Source organism: Semicossyphus pulcher, unplaced genomic scaffold, assembly GCF_022749685.1.
Source record: "Semicossyphus pulcher isolate SPU_LCO1_2020_fin unplaced genomic scaffold, fSemPul1.0.p SCAF_1, whole genome shotgun sequence".
NCBI classification, from domain to species: domain Eukaryota; kingdom Metazoa; phylum Chordata; class Actinopteri; order Labriformes; family Labridae; genus Semicossyphus; species Semicossyphus pulcher.
In genome coordinates, this window is record NW_027211603.1 from 16,274,023 (window position 1) to 16,295,393 (window position 21,371).

At 40.2% G+C, this 21,371-nt stretch overlaps 1 protein-coding gene across 1 annotated transcript in view; it reads right to left on the minus strand.

Moving 5' to 3' along the window:
- tead1b (TEA domain family member 1b) overlaps window positions 1–21,371 on the minus strand; it is a 46,715-nt gene that overhangs the window by 3,359 nt on the left and 21,985 nt on the right. The window contains 12 exon segments of the mRNA XM_069660603.1: window positions 1,486–1,638; window positions 1,780–1,920; window positions 4,159–4,332; window positions 5,536–5,660; window positions 6,430–6,491; window positions 6,581–6,627; window positions 6,917–7,048; window positions 7,873–7,884; window positions 9,543–9,613; window positions 9,616–9,675; window positions 9,678–9,756; window positions 11,247–11,311. Of these exon segments, the coding sequence (XP_069516704.1) occupies window positions 1,486–1,638; window positions 1,780–1,920; window positions 4,159–4,332; window positions 5,536–5,660; window positions 6,430–6,491; window positions 6,581–6,627; window positions 6,917–7,048; window positions 7,873–7,884; window positions 9,543–9,613; window positions 9,616–9,675; window positions 9,678–9,756; window positions 11,247–11,311 (1,121 nt within the window).

Here is a 21,371-nt window from a genome sequence, read left to right on the forward strand (position 1 = left end):
TTTGTATGTGGAATCCCTCAGTATGAAAATATAGCATACATTTATAAAAGCAAAGTAATAGATTTAGCTTCTCCCCACGACATTCAGTCAACATGAAACCTTCAGTCAAGCAGTGATTAATGAACATGTCTGACATCTTTTATTCATTAGTTTTAAGAGCAAACAGCGCGCATACCTAAATTAAGAAACAGAAGTTAAGTTAAGCAGAAAAGTGGCATTTTGGTCTCAAGGGAGGAGTATATTATCATGCAGTACCTAATCTCTATTTACACAGAAATGTAGAATCTGTAGGAAAAACAGTGCGGAGAGCAAAAGCAGGCGGAACGTAATCCGCCGTAATGACATCCCGGCTCCCATCAGCGTCATCTGACAAAGATTCAGCCTCTTAATTATCTCTCTAAACATCTGCAGCAAGTTCAGCGAACAATCTGCTCTAGATCTAAGATTCACTTGAAATAAATTCCCTTGGCGCTGTGTCACGAAAGTCGTTCAGAGTTCAGATTTCCCAACTTCCTCAAATGCATCAGAAATGATCCGACCGTTCAAAAAACATATCATTTTAAAAGTAGCTTCATTTTGACTTTTTACAAATCTGCATCATCATGTTGAAATTCGACAAAGGTGAGACCCGTTACAGTAAATCACAAGAGAAACGGGTTCTTTTTCTGTAACAATGCAGCACGAGGAAAAGGAAGTCTTTACTGGAAGTCGTTTAACGCTAACCGCCGGCTAAGCTTCCGGTATGTTCACTGTTGTCCCCAGAGGCTACATCGTCATCAGACCCTTGCCGATGGGATCCGAGATTGGGCAGCACCTAAAGGTCCTTAGCTTCGATACAAACACAATAGTGCTGATTATTGCTATCTGGTTAAAGGCAGCAAATTGATATTTGCTCTCTAAATTTTAACTTGACAATTTTCAATCTGATGTCCCTTAATCGTCAGTCATTATGATGAGAGCGCAGATATAAAGACAGTTTATTAACTAAAACTACAATCTCACTGAAATTCATTGAGATTCATTTGTGGAGAATCCTGCAGATTTCTGATCTTGGGAAACTTTCTTTTTCTAAAAGCATCTTCAACCACAATCACAAAGAACTTCCTGAGCTTTAAAAGGTTCAAGAGATGGATTTTGTAATATTCTTAGTGTTAACATGCTTTTATGTCTGTCTTCTAATATATTTTTTGCTTCCTCAGTAGTGCTGAATGACACTTTAAGACCCCATGTGATGCTAATAACAGGGGTTCCTGCCCCCTCTTATCCTCCCCTCTCCCCTGCAGATAATGAGGCTCCTCACACTGTGTTTCATCCCCTGTGGAATGACAGCAATGTGGGACCAGCGAGAGGAGCTCATCTGAAGGCCCAGCCAGCCTCCCACACCCCTGTTTTTACAAAGCCACCAACACGCGCTGACAGCAAAGAGAAGAAGAAGAATGAGTCCTGGAGAGGGAGGTCACCCACTCAGGTCACAGAGGTGATTACCAATAAGATAGTGAAGTTCTCCAGCACACTGTTCATCATGTATTTCTCTGGCAGATGCTTTAGCTTATGGATGAAGTTGATCATGTATTCACACATGGGAGACCGGCTTATTCGGTAGACAAAGCGTCCATTCTCAAACCGCGCATATTCAGTCTGAGGGAAAGCAGAAAATATGATTCAATAAAGGTGCACTGGAAAAAAGGCAATACAAAACAGGAATTGAAAAATATATGGATGTAACTGTCAGCTTTCAGACACTTTCAGTTCATAGGATGGAGAGACTTGACTTCATACCTCAACTTTCTCGACCACCTGCTTGCCGAAGGAGCAGACCTTTGTTGAACATGTGATGGTCATGTTCTCCGAGCTCTCGTACTGACTAGTGACTCCGTAGAAAGATCCAGAATCATCTTGAACGTTGCAGTTCAAATCAGCCTGAGAAAAAACCACAACCTTTAGTGGCAATTAATATTTGTACTGACAGGTCAGTTTACAGGAATACAAAAAACATATGACCATGGCAGGGTTTCCGTTATCTGGTAGTTGCCGTTTTTTTACCAGTAAAATCTTTTGAAGTCTGACATATTAAAACCCCCGGGTCATAATGTCCGGTGAACATAATATATGTTCAACAAAAAACATATCACTGATTCATGATAACTCCGTCCTCTCAGCGCTTCAGGAATATGCCAAACCAGCCATCCGAACTTATATTGGTAATTTTTGCAAAGGAATTACCGACGAGTCAGCAGCACCAGCCACAGCCCCTCTCATCGATGCCACAAGCGCACAAGATGCGAGCGCTGCTATTGAAACTCCTCATCAAAGTCCTCATCAGGAATTTCAGTGAAATATATCCCGATTAATAGCCTATATATTAACCACTCCCTCAGGGAGAGAGAGAGAGAGTGCATGCATATGGACAGCGTGGACACAGGGCATGAAGTGGTCATTTGAGCGTGAGACATGTTGTTCCGCTGTATAAATTTCAGTGAAGTGTGTGAACTGAACTATAGACTGGAGTCCTTGTTTACAGTGACAGACAAGAGTGAGCTTAGTCATGCGCAACTCCTCCGCAGGTTGAAAGTGCAACAGTTACGCTTATCATATATTAATCTTTGGACAAAATGATTGTTGGGACAATTCAGTATTTCACATTTCACCCATTTGTCTGGAACATTGAAATCTTCCAGGACACGTGGATCAGCACAGATTATTTTTTAACAGAAACCCTGGACTGAGGTTAATGCTGTGTTTTAAAGAGTAAATAAAATACTTGTCCTGACAAAAACAAATGTCAAAGTTTCTTGACGTTTAATAGGAGAGAGGTTAGCTGTAGTAAACAAAATGTATAAGGTAACACCGTTTTGGTACAGACAACCTTTTATATCACTTGTTATATGAAATACTTGACATACTTATATTCTACTAAAGGGTAACAATTAATTCTAGGGACCAGGCAATAAATAATCACAGCGAACAAACACCTGGAAGCAGTATAACAATATATGAAAGTATGAGTATCATGTTGTTTTACACAAGGATTGTCCTTTTCAGTCCGTTTTCTGTAAAACATTTAGGCACCGAATATCCCTAGCTCATTTCTTGTAGCGTGAGACAGGCTAAGACTACATGCACTATTTAATTGCTACCTCAGTGTTCAAAGTAAAAATGCAATTAATGTCATTTCTTTTCTTTTTTGTAAACTTATCTGCTTTATGAGTTTCTTTGTTTTCTTCAAATCAGTTGCACAGATATGTCGTGCTGTATCATACAATGATTAGGAATCAGGGAGAAAAGTATACAGTAGCACATAATGTATAAAGAAGGGAATTGAGATATGCCACATAAATGAAATTGGCCTTTTTAGAGGAAATCAGAAATGAGTTTAAATGTGGCATCTTAAATGTTAAATTAAATCTGCATTAAGAATATCTAACCTCTGATCAAGAGCTGTCAGGATTAAATATGTAAGTCGCATATTAAATTGGAAAATCTTGGCCACATCAGAATAAGCATGTTAATGTGTCCATATTGGAGACTAGATTCTAAAGAGGATTAAATGAAGTTGCGTTAAAAGGCTGATTTACAAGGTTGAGCGAGGTCTGCTCCTGGAGGGCAGCCTTTCTATGCCCCGAACATCCTGTTCATTATGGATACAAAAAGAGGAGACATCCTCCTACAGCATTCTCCTCCTTCATTAAGCAAAGCAGTTATACTTTCATTATTGTGCAGATTCTGTCTTTCATTTGAAATTTAGATTGGCCGGTCACTTCAAAAGGAATTTGAGGGGACTTGGTCCAAGTGCATACGGACCTACTTTGTTGCCTGCCGCTAGTTAGCATTTTGCATCAGGGAGGAAATACATGCAATGTTTAAACAGCCATTAGGAGTGCAACCAGGTCACTCCATTGTTTGGAGATATTACATTGAATTAGTGAGTGCTTTGATCAAAAGCTCTCCTGCTATGCAAGTCCAAATACAGCAGAGTGAATTCTGCAAACATTAAGAGAGCAATCTTCTCTGTGTGGAATAATTACGGCCAATCACCAAAGAACAACCTGAACAGACTGGACAGGACTCTGCATCGATGTGCTCGGTTTACAGTGATATTATCAGGCTGTAACACTGCCATTTTATACCACGCTCATCAATCTTATCCAAATTACTCACCCAGAATTTTATAAGGAAAAAGGAGTTCTGGGGACCTTTTCCATACAGCTCCTTCAGTCCACCTTTCTTTTCTGGGAATTTGTCGTAAATCTGACGGATGTCCACCGACTCCAGCAGAGCGTCACTGTAGGAATGATTTGTCTGTCCGATGTGTACAAAGAGGTGCTTGTTGTACTGAAAGAGAAAATAAATACATATTTTAATAGATGTTTCTAATTCTGTTTCAGGTTGTTTCATTTTGATGTGAAACAAAAATCTGATTTCAATGTAATAGCCTCGAAGAACAACATACAAATGATGGGAAACAGTGTTAGATATCATTATCCAGGAACAGGTTCACTGAGATAAAATAACCACCAAAATAGCAAGTGGAAGCTGGTGACAATACACTCTGATAATGAGAAATAACCCTATGCAACATTGCTTTTTATTGGGCTTTCTGCATGGTTTTAGGCACCGGAGTTTTATTTTATGACGTACAAATTAGGTAATATCAATCTGTTCCACTAAAGCCAAAAACAAGCTGATCCCCTCATCTGTATTTAACCAAGCTGCAATAGCAGACTGCTTTACCCAAATTGTAACACAACATGTTACTTTTTATAGGCATTAAAAAGCATAAATAAAATATATAAAAAGATATATTGGTTTCTAGTGAGTAATTTGGTAAAACTATAAGGTAGAATAACTCATTTTATGAAAGGGTAGATGAGCGTTAAACAATTTTCAATCACAGCAAAGCAATATTTCTGATAATTGATTTCTGAGAATATTCTGATTAAATTGTACAAGTGTATAAAAATGGAAGTTTGTTAAACCTTAAATCCATGAAGCGTAGCGAAAGCAGAGAGAGAAGCAGCAAATCAGAGGTTTGTTGCCCTCGCTGTGACTGTATGAAACCCTGTCATGTGGTGCTGCACACTGTGAGTTTAAAAGCTCACAGAGCATGGAGCCTTTAGGGCAAATGCAACAATTTCAACCATTAAGCTGAATGTAAGACTAATGTCTATTGTCACATAGAATTTATACTGAGATAAAGTGCAAAGGAAATGTGGACAAACATTCAAAAGAAACCTGATCTTTCACTCACATTCAGTGAGAGTGTGGGTCGTCTTGCTGCACATAAATCTCGTTCTGGCATGCATTTTAAGAAAGTGATTAATTTACAGTCCTTCTTTCTCTCTGCAGGTTTTCATGCAGTGTCCCTACAGGCCAGGCTTCTCCCCTCTCAGCTTGTTTTGGCCTCCTCTCAGCTGACTCTCTGCCTGGGAAAATGTCCCAGTGTATTCACACAGGAAAGGAGCGGCTGATAAGAGGTGGGAATGAACACCATGAGATAGTGATATTTCACGCTTTGGTCTGATTTGCTCTACTCACTGAGTCGGGGTCTCTCTGTTGCTCCAGGAAGGCGGAGAACTCCACCAGCCGGAGTTTAGATGTACCGATGGAGCGGCCCTGCCATGCTGGTGCCGTGGGAGCTGGAGCTGCCGTGGGCTCGTAACCTGCAGTGATGCCACAGTATGAAAGTCAGGTTTGTGTAAGGTGATCTGATGATGCCTTGGATCTACTCAATACAAAATTGTCCAGCAATTCACAAAATGTATAACCAAAATGTGTGAAATATTTCTGCAGCTGCACCAGTGGGAATATTTTATTACAGTACAAATAACTTCAACAGCTCCAATAAGCAGGAATACTAAATTAACGAACAACTACAACTGGAAGAAATTAATTAGAATTGTGTTTTGTGATAATAACAAAAATAGCCTGTCATTTATTTGATATCAGATGGTGTATCATAAGTCTCCCAAATCGCTAGGAGATCTGTATCCACAGCAAACAGATGTTAGGGTTTCTCCAGAGAAGAACTTCCTACTTTTACTTCAACAACTATTCACCTTATGCACACCTTCCCGTCCTGCAGCTACACTGCAGATAAGGTGCAATGGTGGAAGTGTGGGTGGGTTCAAAGTATCAAAACATGCTTTATTGTTGATGCCAACTCAAGAACATTTTCAACTTTCACTATCAACATATTTGTTTTAAAGCGAGACAGTCTGCCTATTGTCACAATTTGAGATTAATGAACTGATTTAAAATCTAAGGAGGTTTTTAAATGCTTTATACCAAGCAGGGACATGCACGTGTGGAGATGGAGGGCACTTAAATAGTTAACACATTTTAAGACGTGTGCCATTTTTTTTTTTTAGATTCAGCAAACAATTGTAGAAATTGTGATGTACATTATGTTTTTATCAAGTAAATTCTCACTTGAAATGGTTGTTGTGACTGCTGGCTGGATGGGATAGGCTTGCTGGGTGAAAGGCTTAATACTGTAATAGAGAATTAGTCATTTGTACAAACAGTATAGTGATCATATTCCTTAAAGTGAGTTCAAGTGTTGTTTTAGTATGATACTTACTCTTGTGAGGATCCCGGCTGACCAGCTGATATCATACCCTGCCATAACTGGAGAATTAGATGTATAAATAGACAACAAAGAACCAACAACAAAGAGCATCCAATAGTGAGCAGCTGTTAGCAACAAGATCAAACTGGCTCTTAGCTCCATGTTCAGTGCATGTAGTTATCTTGACTACCACTCCTTTTGATCGTGTGCTTATCTGATGGGGGCAGTTGTGCAAAGCTGTGGTGTGTAATGTGATTTGGCCCGGGTGCAGGCGTTGTTGGCCCCATGGCTGCCCTGGGTGAAGCTGGACAGGAGGGATCAATAGTGGGGTGCCGACGAGGGTCTTACCCCTGCTCCGGGGAAGGCTGGGCGCGGGATGCCTGGCAGTCCGAGCTTGTTGTGAATAGCCGTGGCGGAGACGATCTGAGCCGAGGACATGGAGGCCATGCTCTGGAGGGCTTTGTCCTTCACTGCCTGGTCCTTTAACAGCAGTCACAAAAGGCTTAGCACTCACACAGAAGGGAGAGGTGGGGTATGTTGCAGAGGTAACAACAACCACACTCCAAACAACACGCTGAAAGCACCACTGACCTCTCTCCCAGCAAACAGCAAGCAGGTTAAAGAAGATGCATCTCTACTTTTCTATTTAAGTGTAAGCGTTTTTTTAAAGGAATGTGCCAAACAATCACAACTGAATTCCAATATACAATGCTTAGCAGAGGTATGCACTTATAAAGTTTGTGTGTTGACTTCTACCGCTAACGTACTTTTTAAAAAACTAATTCAGCAGCACTTCTACCAAGGCTGCATTTGTCTGCATGTCAAAACATATCTAAACATTGTAAAGAATGTCTCAAGTCAATCTGAAGGACTCCAATCCCACTTGCTTAAGTGTTTTCTGCAACTCTAGTTTCTTTTCGTAAATGTTTGGACAAATATTTGGAGAGAAGAGATACTTAATTATGTTCAAAGGGAACATCAAGAGCTTGCAGAAAAGCACTACACATTGTATGCTGGTTTGGACATAGTTTATTATTATGCTTATGTTTCTTAAAACCTGTAAATTCTAACACAGAGTGCACACTAGCAAACTCATGCAGACTGACTGGTGGCAGACGCTTAACGTAAGCATGCTGGCAACAGATGCTGGTGGAGCAGCTACGGTATGATGACAGTATGATGGCACAAAGAGACACCAATAAACTGGGAAAGCACTGGGCAGCAGCTATTGCGTCACTACGACAGGAGAACAAATGCAGAACTAGCAGCCCCTAATAAAGCTGAAACAAAAGAGTAATACTTACCATACTTGTAACCTAAATGCAAACAAACATGGTTTTAATGTATGTGTGTCATTCATTTATTTTGAGTGATTCAACACTTTTTACAGCTTAAAATGACAATAACATGATTTGTATTTTATCCAGGCTTCTTCACACAGTATAAAACAGATGTGTAAAGAAAAATGTAATTAAATAAGACATTTGTATTTACAAATTATCTTCGGTCTCTGTGGGGATGTCTTGCTCTCTATAATTTTCACAATCTGATCAAAAGTCATTACAACAGAACAGTAACGTAATGACTGTTATTTCACTGAAATGCCACAGACAAGACAGAAACAGCAGGTTTTCATTGATGCCCCTGTAACTGCAGGGCACACTCGTATTTCTCTTTGCCAATGAACTCTAATTTGCTTTAAATGAGAAAAGACAGAGATTCATACAAAAGCTGTCTGTTTTTCTTCAGACAGCTGCTTTTTCCCTTGAAAAAAAAACAGGCATTCATGTGGCTAGCTGCCTGCTGGACTCTGTTTTACACACACTCACACACACACAGATTAATGAGGGGTCATTAATTCATGTTAAATAGTTGGAATGGTGCAAAGTGTGAAGGTCAAAACTTCTAGTCGAATCCCTAAGAAGGAACATCTCATGAAAGAAGTGTCCTTTCTTTAAAATACAAAGATTACATCATGAAATACCTGAAATTACAGGACAAACTTATTCAAATGCCATTATGAAACGTTTTGTTACTTTAACAGATTTCACTTTTATGGATATAACCATAAAGAAAAGAACGCTCTGAAATGACGACATCTGAACTGGGAGGAAGGAAAGCGACTGACAGCCACGACACTGCGAGCGACTGGAGTTATCAACAGATTGAAGGATAGCAGAGAGAGCGTTTCAGAAAACAGCCAGCCGCCACCACACCGACATCCTCGGACCTTCAGCTCTCAGCCGCTCACACCAACAGCCAATGCCAGCATGCTTCCCACATCTGCACTCTTTGATTGACCTAACTAATTATCAAATATACTCAAAATGGTAAATATTAAAACTGATAAACATCAGTACGTTATCACTCTCGAAGATGTAGCGTGCTCACGTTTGCATTTCTGCATAAATGTCTCATTCAGCACATCATGTATCTTGGCTACAATTCTTTAAAAAAAACAAACAGATGTTTAGGAAAATTTTAGCCTATTATGTATTAATCTAGTTATTTGGTTATAAAATGTAACCTTCAGTATCAGACCCAAAAATCCAGTATTGTTCAGTCTCTTAATATATTTATTAATAAATTGCAAAGAAACAAACTACCAGATTGTTTGCTATTAATCCATTTTATTCATATTGTTAATTAGAATTTTAATTTCGAAACATTCTTCACTATTTATATACTATGTCTTGCAATAGTTGAGCAGCCGCTCTCAAAGCAAAGGCCCGTAATAAAAAAGTGAACAACTATAGATGAAAGGAAGTAGACAGGATAGTGAGAGCGTGTCTGAGGACAGCTCAGAGATGGAGGGAAAACTGGAGGGAAAGTTAGAAAATGTGGAAGACGAAAGTCAGAAAAGTATTTGGGGTTAGGGGGGAATCAGAGCAACAGGCATTCACTCTGTAATCACAGGAAACAGGAAGTTAAGACGCATGGCAACCAACAAGCCCAAAAGCAGAAAAGCGCATACCTTTAGCTTGGAATGAAACTCACGAGATTTCCTTCTGGCAAGAACCTGAATGTGACTAGACACCTGCGGGGAGGGGAGGGGAGGAAAACAAAGGAAGAGCCTGTAACCATGGCAATGAAAAGCCCCCTGCACTGGGCAAAGCCAGACGTACCTTAATGGCAGCTTGGATTTCTCGAACTTTCTTTCTTGCTAAGACCTGTATGTGACTAGACACCTCCATTAAAAAAAGAGAAAATGGAAAATAAAAAACAAGAACAACCAAAAAAGTAGATTAAACATTTCTTTGAAGGAGCACCTCCAAGCTAACAGACAGTAGAGCGTTATGCTGTGTGTTGTCGTCACTTAAGTGAGCTGATTAAGGAGGATGCAGGCCCCTTTAGCTCACATTAAGAGCACCCAGATGTGATCTGCTGTGTGCTGAATGACAATCGGCTGGTCTAGTAGTCTTTTGGGAGCCGGGCGAGGCATTTCACCGGCCAAGTTTACATTTATTAATACTTAAAACATTCAGCAGTGCAAGCAGAAGTTTGACAGAAAAGTTATGCGTGTTGATGGCAGGTGTAAGGGGCCGACTCTATTCACACAAGTAGCAGCAATGGTGGATTCTCTTGAAAGCTGAAGCTAGTGAATGCTTGACATAAATTTGATTGTCAAATGTTTTTCTTCTTCATTTAATCTCTTAACGTAGAAAAACACAAACGTTAATAACATAAATTACACAGCAATGACACCTTACATTTGCAGTAGCTACAGAAATAGATGTGTGTGTCTTGATGTAGCTGTACGTAAACAACTGTCTCATGCTGATTGTGTGTCGAGCACAAGAGTCACAGAGAGAGAAACCACACCGTCTTTCTGGTCCAGACTGATCAATCCACACACAGTGATCGAACGTCACTGTGTAAACACGGACTCGTTTATCACGGTCATTCAAGTCGGTGTCCGTACAGAGAATTTCCTGTTTAGGACGATGGTCCGTCAGTGGGGTACTGAAGTACCATCATTATCAACTGTATCTTTTGATGTATTTTACTACCAAAATTCCCTGAATTCTATATTACATTTGTATGACATAGTACATAACAGACTAATAAATACATGACAGATTGATTCAGAAATCTGATCTCAGCTCTTTGGCGAGAGGTGTGTGCTGAAGAGTGCATCCTGATTTCTGCAACAGATACTCTCTTTGATCTGAGATGGTACCGATCTATTAAGACCTCCACCTTCCTATTAATAAAGGCTTCTACTCTGGCCGAGTGCACGACCTCCATGATTTACTTATGAGGAGAAACACTTTCACTATTAAGCTAGAGTGGCAATAATGCTCTTATATTAACAGCATATAGCTGCCTCATAGTAGAAAATGAAGGCTGCATTTAATGTAAAATGTATTCATATTATATTTTAAGCTAAAGGGGGGAAAATCTTTAAGTATGAGTTTCTGCTGCACAAATCTGCTGCACCTAATGTTCGTATGTGTTTATATCAGAGCGAGAACGAGTGAGAGTTTTGGGAATGCCATGATCCAAGGACATCTGTTCATGCAACACAGCAGTGATTTCTCATTCTTTCTAAGTTTTGTGTTATTGTCTCTCTGGCTTTGTTTGTGTCTTGCAGAATCAAATGCAACAGTGTGCACGCATTCACGTTTGACAGCAATCTAACGCCCATGCAACAGAGACGGCTCGTCTCTCGTCTCACCTGCTTCCGAGTCCTCGTCTTCCCGGTCCGGAGTTTGATGTATCTGGCTATCAGCTCATTGCGACCTGTGAAAATGAGAAGTGAGTGTTTAAAATATCTACGACAACAACATCCTGAGATAAACATTGTGGAATTGGGTATGTATATATATGTATAAACTGAAACATCAACCATTAACAAAAAGATAAGTGGGTTAATGACTCTGTTCTGTCACTAGCTGTTTATAAACTCTGTGTTGCCTCTCTCTGTTTGTATCTCTGTTTATCGTTTTAACAGGTGGTTCGGTCTTCCTATTAGAAGACTGAGAATTGTAATTCTCGCTAACTATTGCATGATTGTATTTGCATTTTTCCAAGAACTCATATATTCAGCCAATGAGCTTTCCCGGAAGTATTTATGGAATCAGACACAAGGCTGCAAACTACAAGGTCCATAATCATATTTCAAGTGCATGTAAATCAGAAGGTATGTGTACATCTCCTAAACAAACCAGATCCAGTTGCCTGTGAAAACACTGTGTTACATTAGCATGAAAAAAAACTTGAAGCAGCACAGCCTTTCAAATTAATCTAATTCAATCTCATTCTGTTCAAAGCCCAACGCTCTGAAAGGAAACAGACCTGGCTGTTCATACTATTACACAAAATAATGGCAACTGAATATATTGGGCTTAAAACAGTGCAGCTCTTACTAAATTATAATTAAAGCACTGCTTTGTGGAGATTTCTAATTAACAACGGCTCCAAACATTCTTCTGCCCTCAGCTCTGCTCTAATTGCTGCAGCAATGCACATGACCCCTGCTTAGCCCTTTCATATGGTAATAACATGCCGCCAAGCAAAACTATTACACAAATTATAGGTAAGGAGGCACTCTAATTATGTGTCCAGCTGTAGCCAACCAATGCCATGGATCTGCCCTTCTCCTCTATGAAATGCACCCAGGCCTCAATATAATGAAACATTTTTCTACATTCACCTCATTAGCAATTAAAGGCCTCACTTTTGTAATGACACAATTGGACTGAGATGTACCGAGCATGTGCTAATAAGCCGTATCTTAGGTAATCAGAAGAAAATGCATTTTTAATCAATGGCAGCTCATCAGGGATCACAGAATGTAAACAAGGAGACATCTCAAAGGTATTAAAGACGGAGATGTAGGAGACTTGTCGCATAAATCTATTAAGAACACACTGATAGAGGTTTGATCTGCTTGTTGTGTGATGGAAACATAAGGTAGCCTGTGCTTAAAATCATCTGTTGATGGCTCTTGTGTGCTGCTCACCTGTGCTGAATAACACAACGATTGGCTGGGGTATAGCAACTTAAATTACAACCCCCAAAACCTGTTATCGTTCTATAATGATTCTAAAACAAATAATTAACCAGCTTTTAAAATGTCCATAAAATAACAGCAAATTAGAGTCCCTTATTAAAACCTTCTCGTCTTGTTCCAAATAAGAGTTTTCATCGTTTTTTCCTAATAAAATAACAACAATAACATTCATTGGTCAACAATGTCAATGCGATTGTCTTTGATGTAGCTCATTTTTTTGGTCTAATGTAAAGTTACAGATTAATGGATTTGAGATTTTTTTTTTACAAATAAATTCCTTTTAAAAAGGTACGAAAATCATTGAAATAATCTTGAGAAAGTATTTAAAGTAAAGTCAAAGTTTAGTAAAGTATCTTATTGGCTCGTTCCCATTAGAGTTCAAAGGTTATATGTAATCAAAGCTCTGTGAGTTTAAATAAACCCACGTGGTATAAACTTGTCAACAACATGAGATCTTTGATACCTGCAGCACCTGGCTGCGTGCCACACCTGCACACTTTGTTGTTTCACTGAAAGGCACGGAGGGGAGGGCCGGGCTCTGACACCGAGCTGCAGTTTGTTAAAGGTTGACCCCAAAACTCTTTTCACACTAAACAGTTGGGCGAGGCCAGCCTTAGTGAACCCAGTCACATGGCCTCACAGGACAAATAAACAACATCTGGGGATTTACAACTGCAGCCTGCCTGTGGCGTGTGCCTGCAGCGTAAACTTTAGCGTATGAAGCAGTGACCTGCACCATTTTCAATAATTCACACACTGTGGAAACATAACATGACAATACAGGCATTCATGCAAACTCCTGATTCCGAGATCAAAGCACACAAATGGGCAGCTGAAAGCCTGCTTACTGTTGAATTATTCATTCTTTACACCAGGCCGGAAAAAAAGCTCTGTGGGTCCTGGATAACATGAATTCTTTTTTTCCTTTCTCGTGTTTGCACCGCAAAACAACAATAACTGACAAAAATGTGACGGTCTACTTTCAGGACTAAAAATGCTTTAAAGACATCTCTGCTCTTTGCACCTGAATTTTAAAAAGGTGCAGCATTTTTCCACAAAATAATATAGAAAATGTTACACAAATAATACAGTTTTTCCTCTTTGTGGCACTAAAAAGTTCTGAACAAGTAAAACATACTTTAAAAAAAAGAAAACCTGATCAGGAACAATTTTAAGTCTGGTTCAAAGAATCACATTAATTAAACTTTTAAGGTTCTGACATTTTTTTACTTTAAGTTTTACGTAATTTGAATTTGCAGGTCGGTGCTGAAGATCTAAACTTCCCTGTTTCTTGTATTAATTTTCTTGTAGCTCTGCACAAGCACAACCAAGTCTGTGCCTGAATGCTAAGTCCTGCAGACGTAGCAGGGTCTGGCGAGGTCTGAGAAAATTAACTCTTTATGGGGCGTTCCTGTCACTCAAAGCAGCAGGAAATGGTTTAAAAATTTATAGCGTGACCCCTGAGCAGGTTTGTGCTGTTAAGCAGCTGGAGGAGTCCTCCACCTGGTCACACTGAACTCTCCTCTGAATCTCAATGACTCTGGAGGATCTGCGACATGTGAATAGCACTCCAGCAGCAGCCCCACAAAGACACGGTGGCTCAACTTTCTCCAGACCGTCCCCAAGTAGATTCCTCATTCAGCCTGAAATCCAATTTGGCCCTCAGCACCTTTTCTCCGAGGAACCTGGGACAGACTGCCTCTGTGGTGAATAACAATGGAGAGTATTGTCACAGTCCACTGTGGACCAACCTCAGAGATACCACAACCAGAAATAACTTCCCATCGCCTCCTTCCCATAGGAAACTCCACAGCCATGACAACACATTAAGCAAACAGCTGAGACGAGATGTATGTGCTGGATGTGTGATTATGAGGCAAATCTGAGCGCATTAGAGAAAAACTTCATCCAGGTTTCATCTAATTTCTAAAACCATCTTTACTGACAGTCCACATGTAACAAACACGGCTCTTCAACAGCATTAAACCAACTAATTAATCCGTTCATTAAAACAGGTTTTACAAAATCAATATAGAAAAAAAAAGAGAAGTCTCAACCAGAGATGAATTTCGTCTGTTTTTCTGTCAAAATTTACATAACTATTGAACAGTGGTAATCCTATTAAAGCAGTGCTGCATGCAAACACAAAGGCTTGACATTGCATTCACGAGCAGCCTCTATGCACCTGTGTAACATAAACACTGAGGCTCATTTAAGTAATGGCATATTAAACTATTTAACCGGCTTGCTTTCGTCCTCCGAGCTGTAAGAACAATACTTTACTGCTCCACTCCGGCTTTTTTCTTTTCCTCTTTTTAAAAGCATCCATTTCCTGTAACAGCACTTTTTTCTAATGCAGGCACGACCACAGTCACATCTGGCCCAGCACTCTGCCATGAGACGGCGCTGGGCCTGGCCCAGAATCAGTCGGCAGATTGCCTGCATGTGTGTGGCTTCTCCCGCTCGGCTGTGTCTCTGCAGGCCCTGAGAGGGCAGCCTCACAGAACACAGAGTACACATGTGGTGCAGCCCGGACTGTCAGGACAGATCTGTCATTAACCCTTCACTAAATTTAGTCTTTAATCTAAACTTATTACATTACAATAACAGTGCTTATATTGGGATTTCTTTATTAAAGCTCCAAAAGTCAACTGATTATGACCTTAAAGAGTAACATACCTTGCTTGGCTTTAACCTCCGTATATCTCGTAATGTAAATAATCTTTTCCTTGCTAGATTACAGTTTAAGATTAGGGCGGTCAAAGAATATTCTTAATTCAAATATACAACCGGATTGTAATAAAAAACGGATATTCAATGATTAAAACAAATATTCGATGCAGCTGTTTTGCATGCTCTCGCGTGTTCTCGTATGTCCTTGCGTGCACTCTCTAGGTTATGGAGCGTCTTTGAATGCACACGTCACTTTACAAGTTAATTAACTTTAGTCTAGCTGAAACAAGCTAATACCACAACCATGTTGCTGAACGTCCGTTCTACCGTAACCTAATGATTGTATTTATTTTGCAAGGTGTAGGAAGCGTGTGTTGCTCTTTTAAAAGGCATGTTTATGTTTACATAAATATATCTTTGCAGGTAAGTTTGTCTATCGTTGTAATGGTATGCACGGCTGTGGGCATATTGCACAAAAATAGATACTCAAATACTTCAAACCTTTGTGATTTTTAGAAGGAATAATCGAACGTCATTTTTGGCCAATTTTGAGAGGACTATTTACGATGCTTCACGGCTGTTATGGAAAAAGACAGCTATCTAGTGTTCTTTTGTTACACACTACGCTGATTAGCTGGTAAAATCTTTTCTTTCGCTATTTTGACATCAGTTAAAGTACTTTTTCAAGCAATAATGCAAAACATTTGATGCTTCCAGTTCATGAAATGTGAGAGTATGCTGCCTCCTTCTTCCTCTAACATTATTACAAACTGTGTTTGGGGATTTTGGACAGTTGGTCAGACTAAACAAGAAAGAAAACTGTTGTTTTGTTTTTAGGTTTTCTGATATTTTACTGACCAAGTGATTCCATGACAGATGAATCCATTATGTAATCATTCGTAGTAGCCCTACTTACATCACTTAATCCTCATTCAATATATTGTTAAAACAAACAACAGAAAAACTAGCAAAAAATACTATCTTAAAATATCTTTTACACCACACAGGTAAGTATTTTGAGTTTTGGACTGTTGCTGCGATAAAAAGAAATTTGAAGATGCAACCTTAAGATCTCGGATGTCACAACAGGGCTTTTTACTATGTTTTACAATCTTTTTATGACAAATGTATCAATCCATTTCTCAAAATAAGAATGATCAACAAATAGATTGATAGTTCAAGGCAGTCATATTGAATCCACAACTGTTCATGATAACCAAAAGAATTTCTCTACAAGAAAATGTCAAGTTTTACAAACATTTCATCTAGTCTGTTGTACAAGCCTCTCCTTTTGTGTCTTCCCAACAGCCCAGTATGTGTTTGTTTCCGTGTGTGTGTGTGTGTGTGTGTGTGGTTGGCCAACACAATGGCCCGAGCTTTCCTGTCATCCGTGATAGATGACTCAAGGGTCTCAGGCAGACATTAGCATCACAATAGGCTAAACCAACAATATGAAGGCATTCGTCCCAGGTTTTGGGAATAGCAGGCCGGGGCAGGAAGCCTTTTTACTTGTAATATCAATGGGAGACCACCGCCTGCCAAGTGGAGGGGAACCTGTGACTTTTGGCTTGGAAGAAAATTGACAGTGCCCCTTTTTGGAGGGAAAATGCCATGCTATCAGTTTAGCATCATGCTAGCTCTGTCTGAGAGGCCAAAGAGCATGTTTACGACTAGTTTCCTGTGCGATGAATAATTTCAAGAGAATAAATCGCACGGAACTGCTGCGGTTAGAACACAATGTTTGTTATCGAAGCGTAAACAATTGCACTAAATATAATAAGTCTGCAGCCGGTCAGACCCTGCAGGTGTTTCCCGTGCTGTTGCCCCAATAGCGTTAACATTTTTTTCCTCTCGGCTACTCTACTGACGCTCAGGACCCTTCAGCGGTGAAATCTTGTGTGAAAGTCAGAGGATAACGCCTGCTGATCTTAACATCTGACTCCAGTCCACCATCTGCTTGTTAAAAAATGCTTTAACATCCTGTATTGTTGGAGGCGCGCACTGAAAAGCACGGGTCCATAAAAAAGACTTCAAGGCCAGACGTCGCATGCGTGACGCCACGGTGATCACACACACACTGGAGCTATTCTCTGAGACACAATGGAAATCCCTCCCTCCTAAACACACACACACACACACACACACACACTCACAAAAACCATCCTGATGCATGTGGGCTAAAGCAGAAAAGTCCAAGCGCATATATCTTCTTCTTCTTCAAACTGCATTTATATACAGTACAATGTATTTTATTCTGTTCTTAAAAATAACCAGGAAGTCTAATCTTGTCATATAAATATAACTTTTCATTGTTGTAGTATGTGTGCTGTATTTTTGCCTCTAACTTGGTAGAATTACACACTTTTTTTTGATTAACTGATGTTATTATTTCTGTAAACTTTTGACATACTGGCACATAGCACTATTTTTTATGTCTCATAAAATTCCCACAGGCTCTTCCGTTATGGCCTCACATGTACGGGGGGGGGTTCCTCCCATATCCACAGGAAACAACTCTATTCAGTCCTCATTTAGACAAGAGAGGCAGGGACATAAAACAAGCAGGACTACAATTAAGAGCAGTTCATGTTTTTAAAGCCGCAGAACACAACAAGAAGTGGACTTTTCTATTTTGTAATAAACTATTATTAGTATTTTTTAACCTTATAAAATAGAACATTTGCCACAGATTGTGATCACAAAACCTGTCTTTATTCAATGACAACCGCTGATCATGATCAATAAAATGCTTTTATTTGGACAGACATCCGCTGTGTTTGGTTTAATATGCTGAACTTCTAAGGAAAGCAGATGTTTCTAGTGAATTTTCAACATCCTTAGCTGCAAATATAAAACAGTAGAGCAAAAACACAATCAGCTGCAATAATGCTAATTTAATCACCAACTCATGTAGTTTCAATGAACATATTTCCTAACCTAAGGCAAGAAATGTGTGAAAGATAATTTTAAGATAATTTTTTGGCCTTTTAATGTCTTTGTTAAGTGAGAGGACAGTGGATAGTGTCGGAAACAGGAAGAGAGAGCAGGGGATGACACGTAGCTGAACCCGGGGCTGCTGCATTGAGGACTGCCACGCGATTTAACCGCTGATTTAAACTGGCACCCTGGAATGAATCATTTCCAATGTCAAGTGAAGAAACATCCATGGATGTGGTAAACTTAACAAATATGACATTGCTGTTTGTCTCTTGTATTATTCTGAAGGAGCATTACAGTCTCGCCATAGATACAGATCTGATGATTCTGAAGTTGTCTCCTCCCGGGCAGATGAAGCCGCATCCATGTATGTCGCTCTTTGTATGTTTCCACTGCACTTTGTCACACTTTACTTATCGATAAACCAACTTTTCCGCCTACGCAAAGTGTAAAACAAATCTGGGGTAAACAGGTAGATCCAAACACATTCAGTGCTGGGTTTAAATATCCAGCCACAGCAAAATTAAGTTCTCTATATAATGCAGTGTGCAGCTGTAATTAACAGCTCTTTAAAAATCCATTTTTTCTCTGGACACCGAGGAAATCAATACTTAACTTGAAACGACCTTATTGAGCTGGATAAAAGGCTTTATTGCAGGGGCTGGGTCAGGAGCAGTTGAGCTAATGTGTTAGTTGAACAGTGGGGGATTAAAGGTGAGGTGTTCTCTGAAAATCTTACAAGACATCACAAAGCAGCAGGTCACTAACCTGAGCCTTCCTGGAGACACTGAGAGGATTACAGCAGCCAACCTCTGCTGAACTGTGCCTTGTATTCAGACGGGGCTGAGGAGGCAAAGACAGCCTCTTTATCACTCAGCAGGTCCAGCCTTTTCTATTTCCTCTCTCTCTCTCCGCTCCGACGAAGCCAGAGCTGAAACTCACCAGTCCCAACTCTGTGCAATAAACTCACAGGGGACCAATTTGCACAGGCAGCCCTTGTCTGAATCACTCTATCAATTAGGAGCCACTGTGTTTATCATCACATACATTATTGTAGAGGCTGGCCTGGTCATTGTGCTGAGGTGTGCCTCTCAGGAGAGGGAAAGGGATGAAATAAATGACCGGGGAGTGAAGCCACAGTTGGACAGGCTTCTGGACTAATCTGAAAGGACGGCTGTAATTATGAGTCTCCCGAGGAACTGGCTGTGTGGCGAGTCCAACGTGTGAACATGGCGCTAACAGTCAGGAAGGTGCACTGCCCCCCTTCTCTGCAACAAAGTAAGACACTGAGTCAAATCAATATTTTCAATCTCTGGGGATCAATTCAGTATGTGAGTACAAAGGAAGACATGCTGGCTATGACCAATATGTATAAATGAAAAGTCAAACTTTGTGGTTGTGACGGGCTCTTCTGTCTTCTGTTCTTTTGTAAAGATGAGCTCAGGAAGGCTTGACTAAAAGTACAGATGCGTCAATAAAAATGTTTTCCTTATGGATACCAATTCTGATAACCGAGTACCCGATTCAGAGAACCCCTCCCTGCGATATAATGAAGATTAAAACATATGTATAATTTCCCGACCTCTTTGCGTTTGTCGTCTTCTAAATTATCCTTCTTCCTCAACCTCTTTTTAATCATCCTTTTATGTGCCACTCTTCTGGTGTCACAGCGGTGGCATGATATCAACATCAACCCACCCACTCGCTCGCAGTGTTCCTGACTATTAAGCCCTTTTCGAACTGGTCAAAAAACCCGCTCTGCAGTAGACCCGGGTAATTATCGCCTCGGCTCCGATCGGCAATGATGCGAACACAAAACCCGGGTCAACACGCTAATCTCTGCTCCCTTTCCGCGGTGCTATGATGCGCACAGCTACAAATTCCACTCGTCTCCTTCCAAGCAGCTCAAATATCGTTCCAAATTTGTTGCCGCCGAATTTGATAAATAGACTGAATGCGTAATAGATACAATAAAGTCCTAACCACCGTAACATCTTTACTGACCTCCATGCTGCTTACCAAAGAGTGTAATTTAAGTTCTTTGTGCCTACTATTGTTTACTAACCCTGAATCCAGCGCGTTTGTGATGTCAGACGATGACGCAGCAGAAAAGAGACCCACAGGAGTATACTCCACTGGCAATGGGAATGGAGACAATCGGAATAAGCGGGTCTGAAAAACCTGCATCAACGCCCTAATTTTGGTGAGAAAGGTGTATTAGTTGCTGTGTTCAAACATCGGCTCACCCCGATTTCTTTCAGACATTTTACTAGGAGGCAGGAAAACGTTAAAAATGGGGGGTGAATAATTCAACTGTAGCTAATACCCATCAGAGGCAGATACTGATACTTTTATCAGTATTGAAACAACTCTAACGGAAAGTTGGGAAGAGGTGAGATCCCAAACAGTTCCTGGAATCACTCATCATGCATTGCTACTACATTACAATGATACTAATAGGATTTGTCATATATGAAATGAGGGGTCAAACTATAATTGAGTATGATGATCGTATGGCTGTGAACACACTCTCCCTTGTTTCTGTTCAGTGTTGAGAGAACGTTCTCTATTTCACAAACAGCAGAGGAAGAGCTGACGGTCTCTGCTAGCAGTAGAGTGTAGAGTGAGAGAATAACACTGGCATTCAGTTTCCATTCATATGTTGATTACACAAAATGGTCCCATCAGTGCGAGATGATCTCATCAGAACAAAAGTGTCTTATCAATGGAATATGATGTAATCAGCACCAAACAGATGATTTCTTCAAGAGAGCGTGAAAGTGACACTGCATCTTTAAGAAGCCCGGAGAGTCACCGCTGTGTTTTAGTCAAACAAAAGCAGCCAATTGGGAACGTGCAACCTGAAACCAGAAGCCCGCCTCAGAGGGCCTCACACAGACCTCAGAGCAGGGACACACCCCGAGTGCTCCTGATTCAGGCAGGCAGAGAGCCACAGCCTGCTCTCCAACCATTCAGTGCAAACACTTCCAAACAGAGAGACCGGAAATCACAATGATCATGCTGTGTGGCTGCTGGAAATACACGCAGTAAAAAACCTACTAGAGCAAACATAATCAAGAATGTTAATTTAGCAAACACATATTCACCTACATTTTAGGGTGATACAGAACACGGTTGGATTAAAGAGCAATATCCACCACTGATCTTTTATTGACA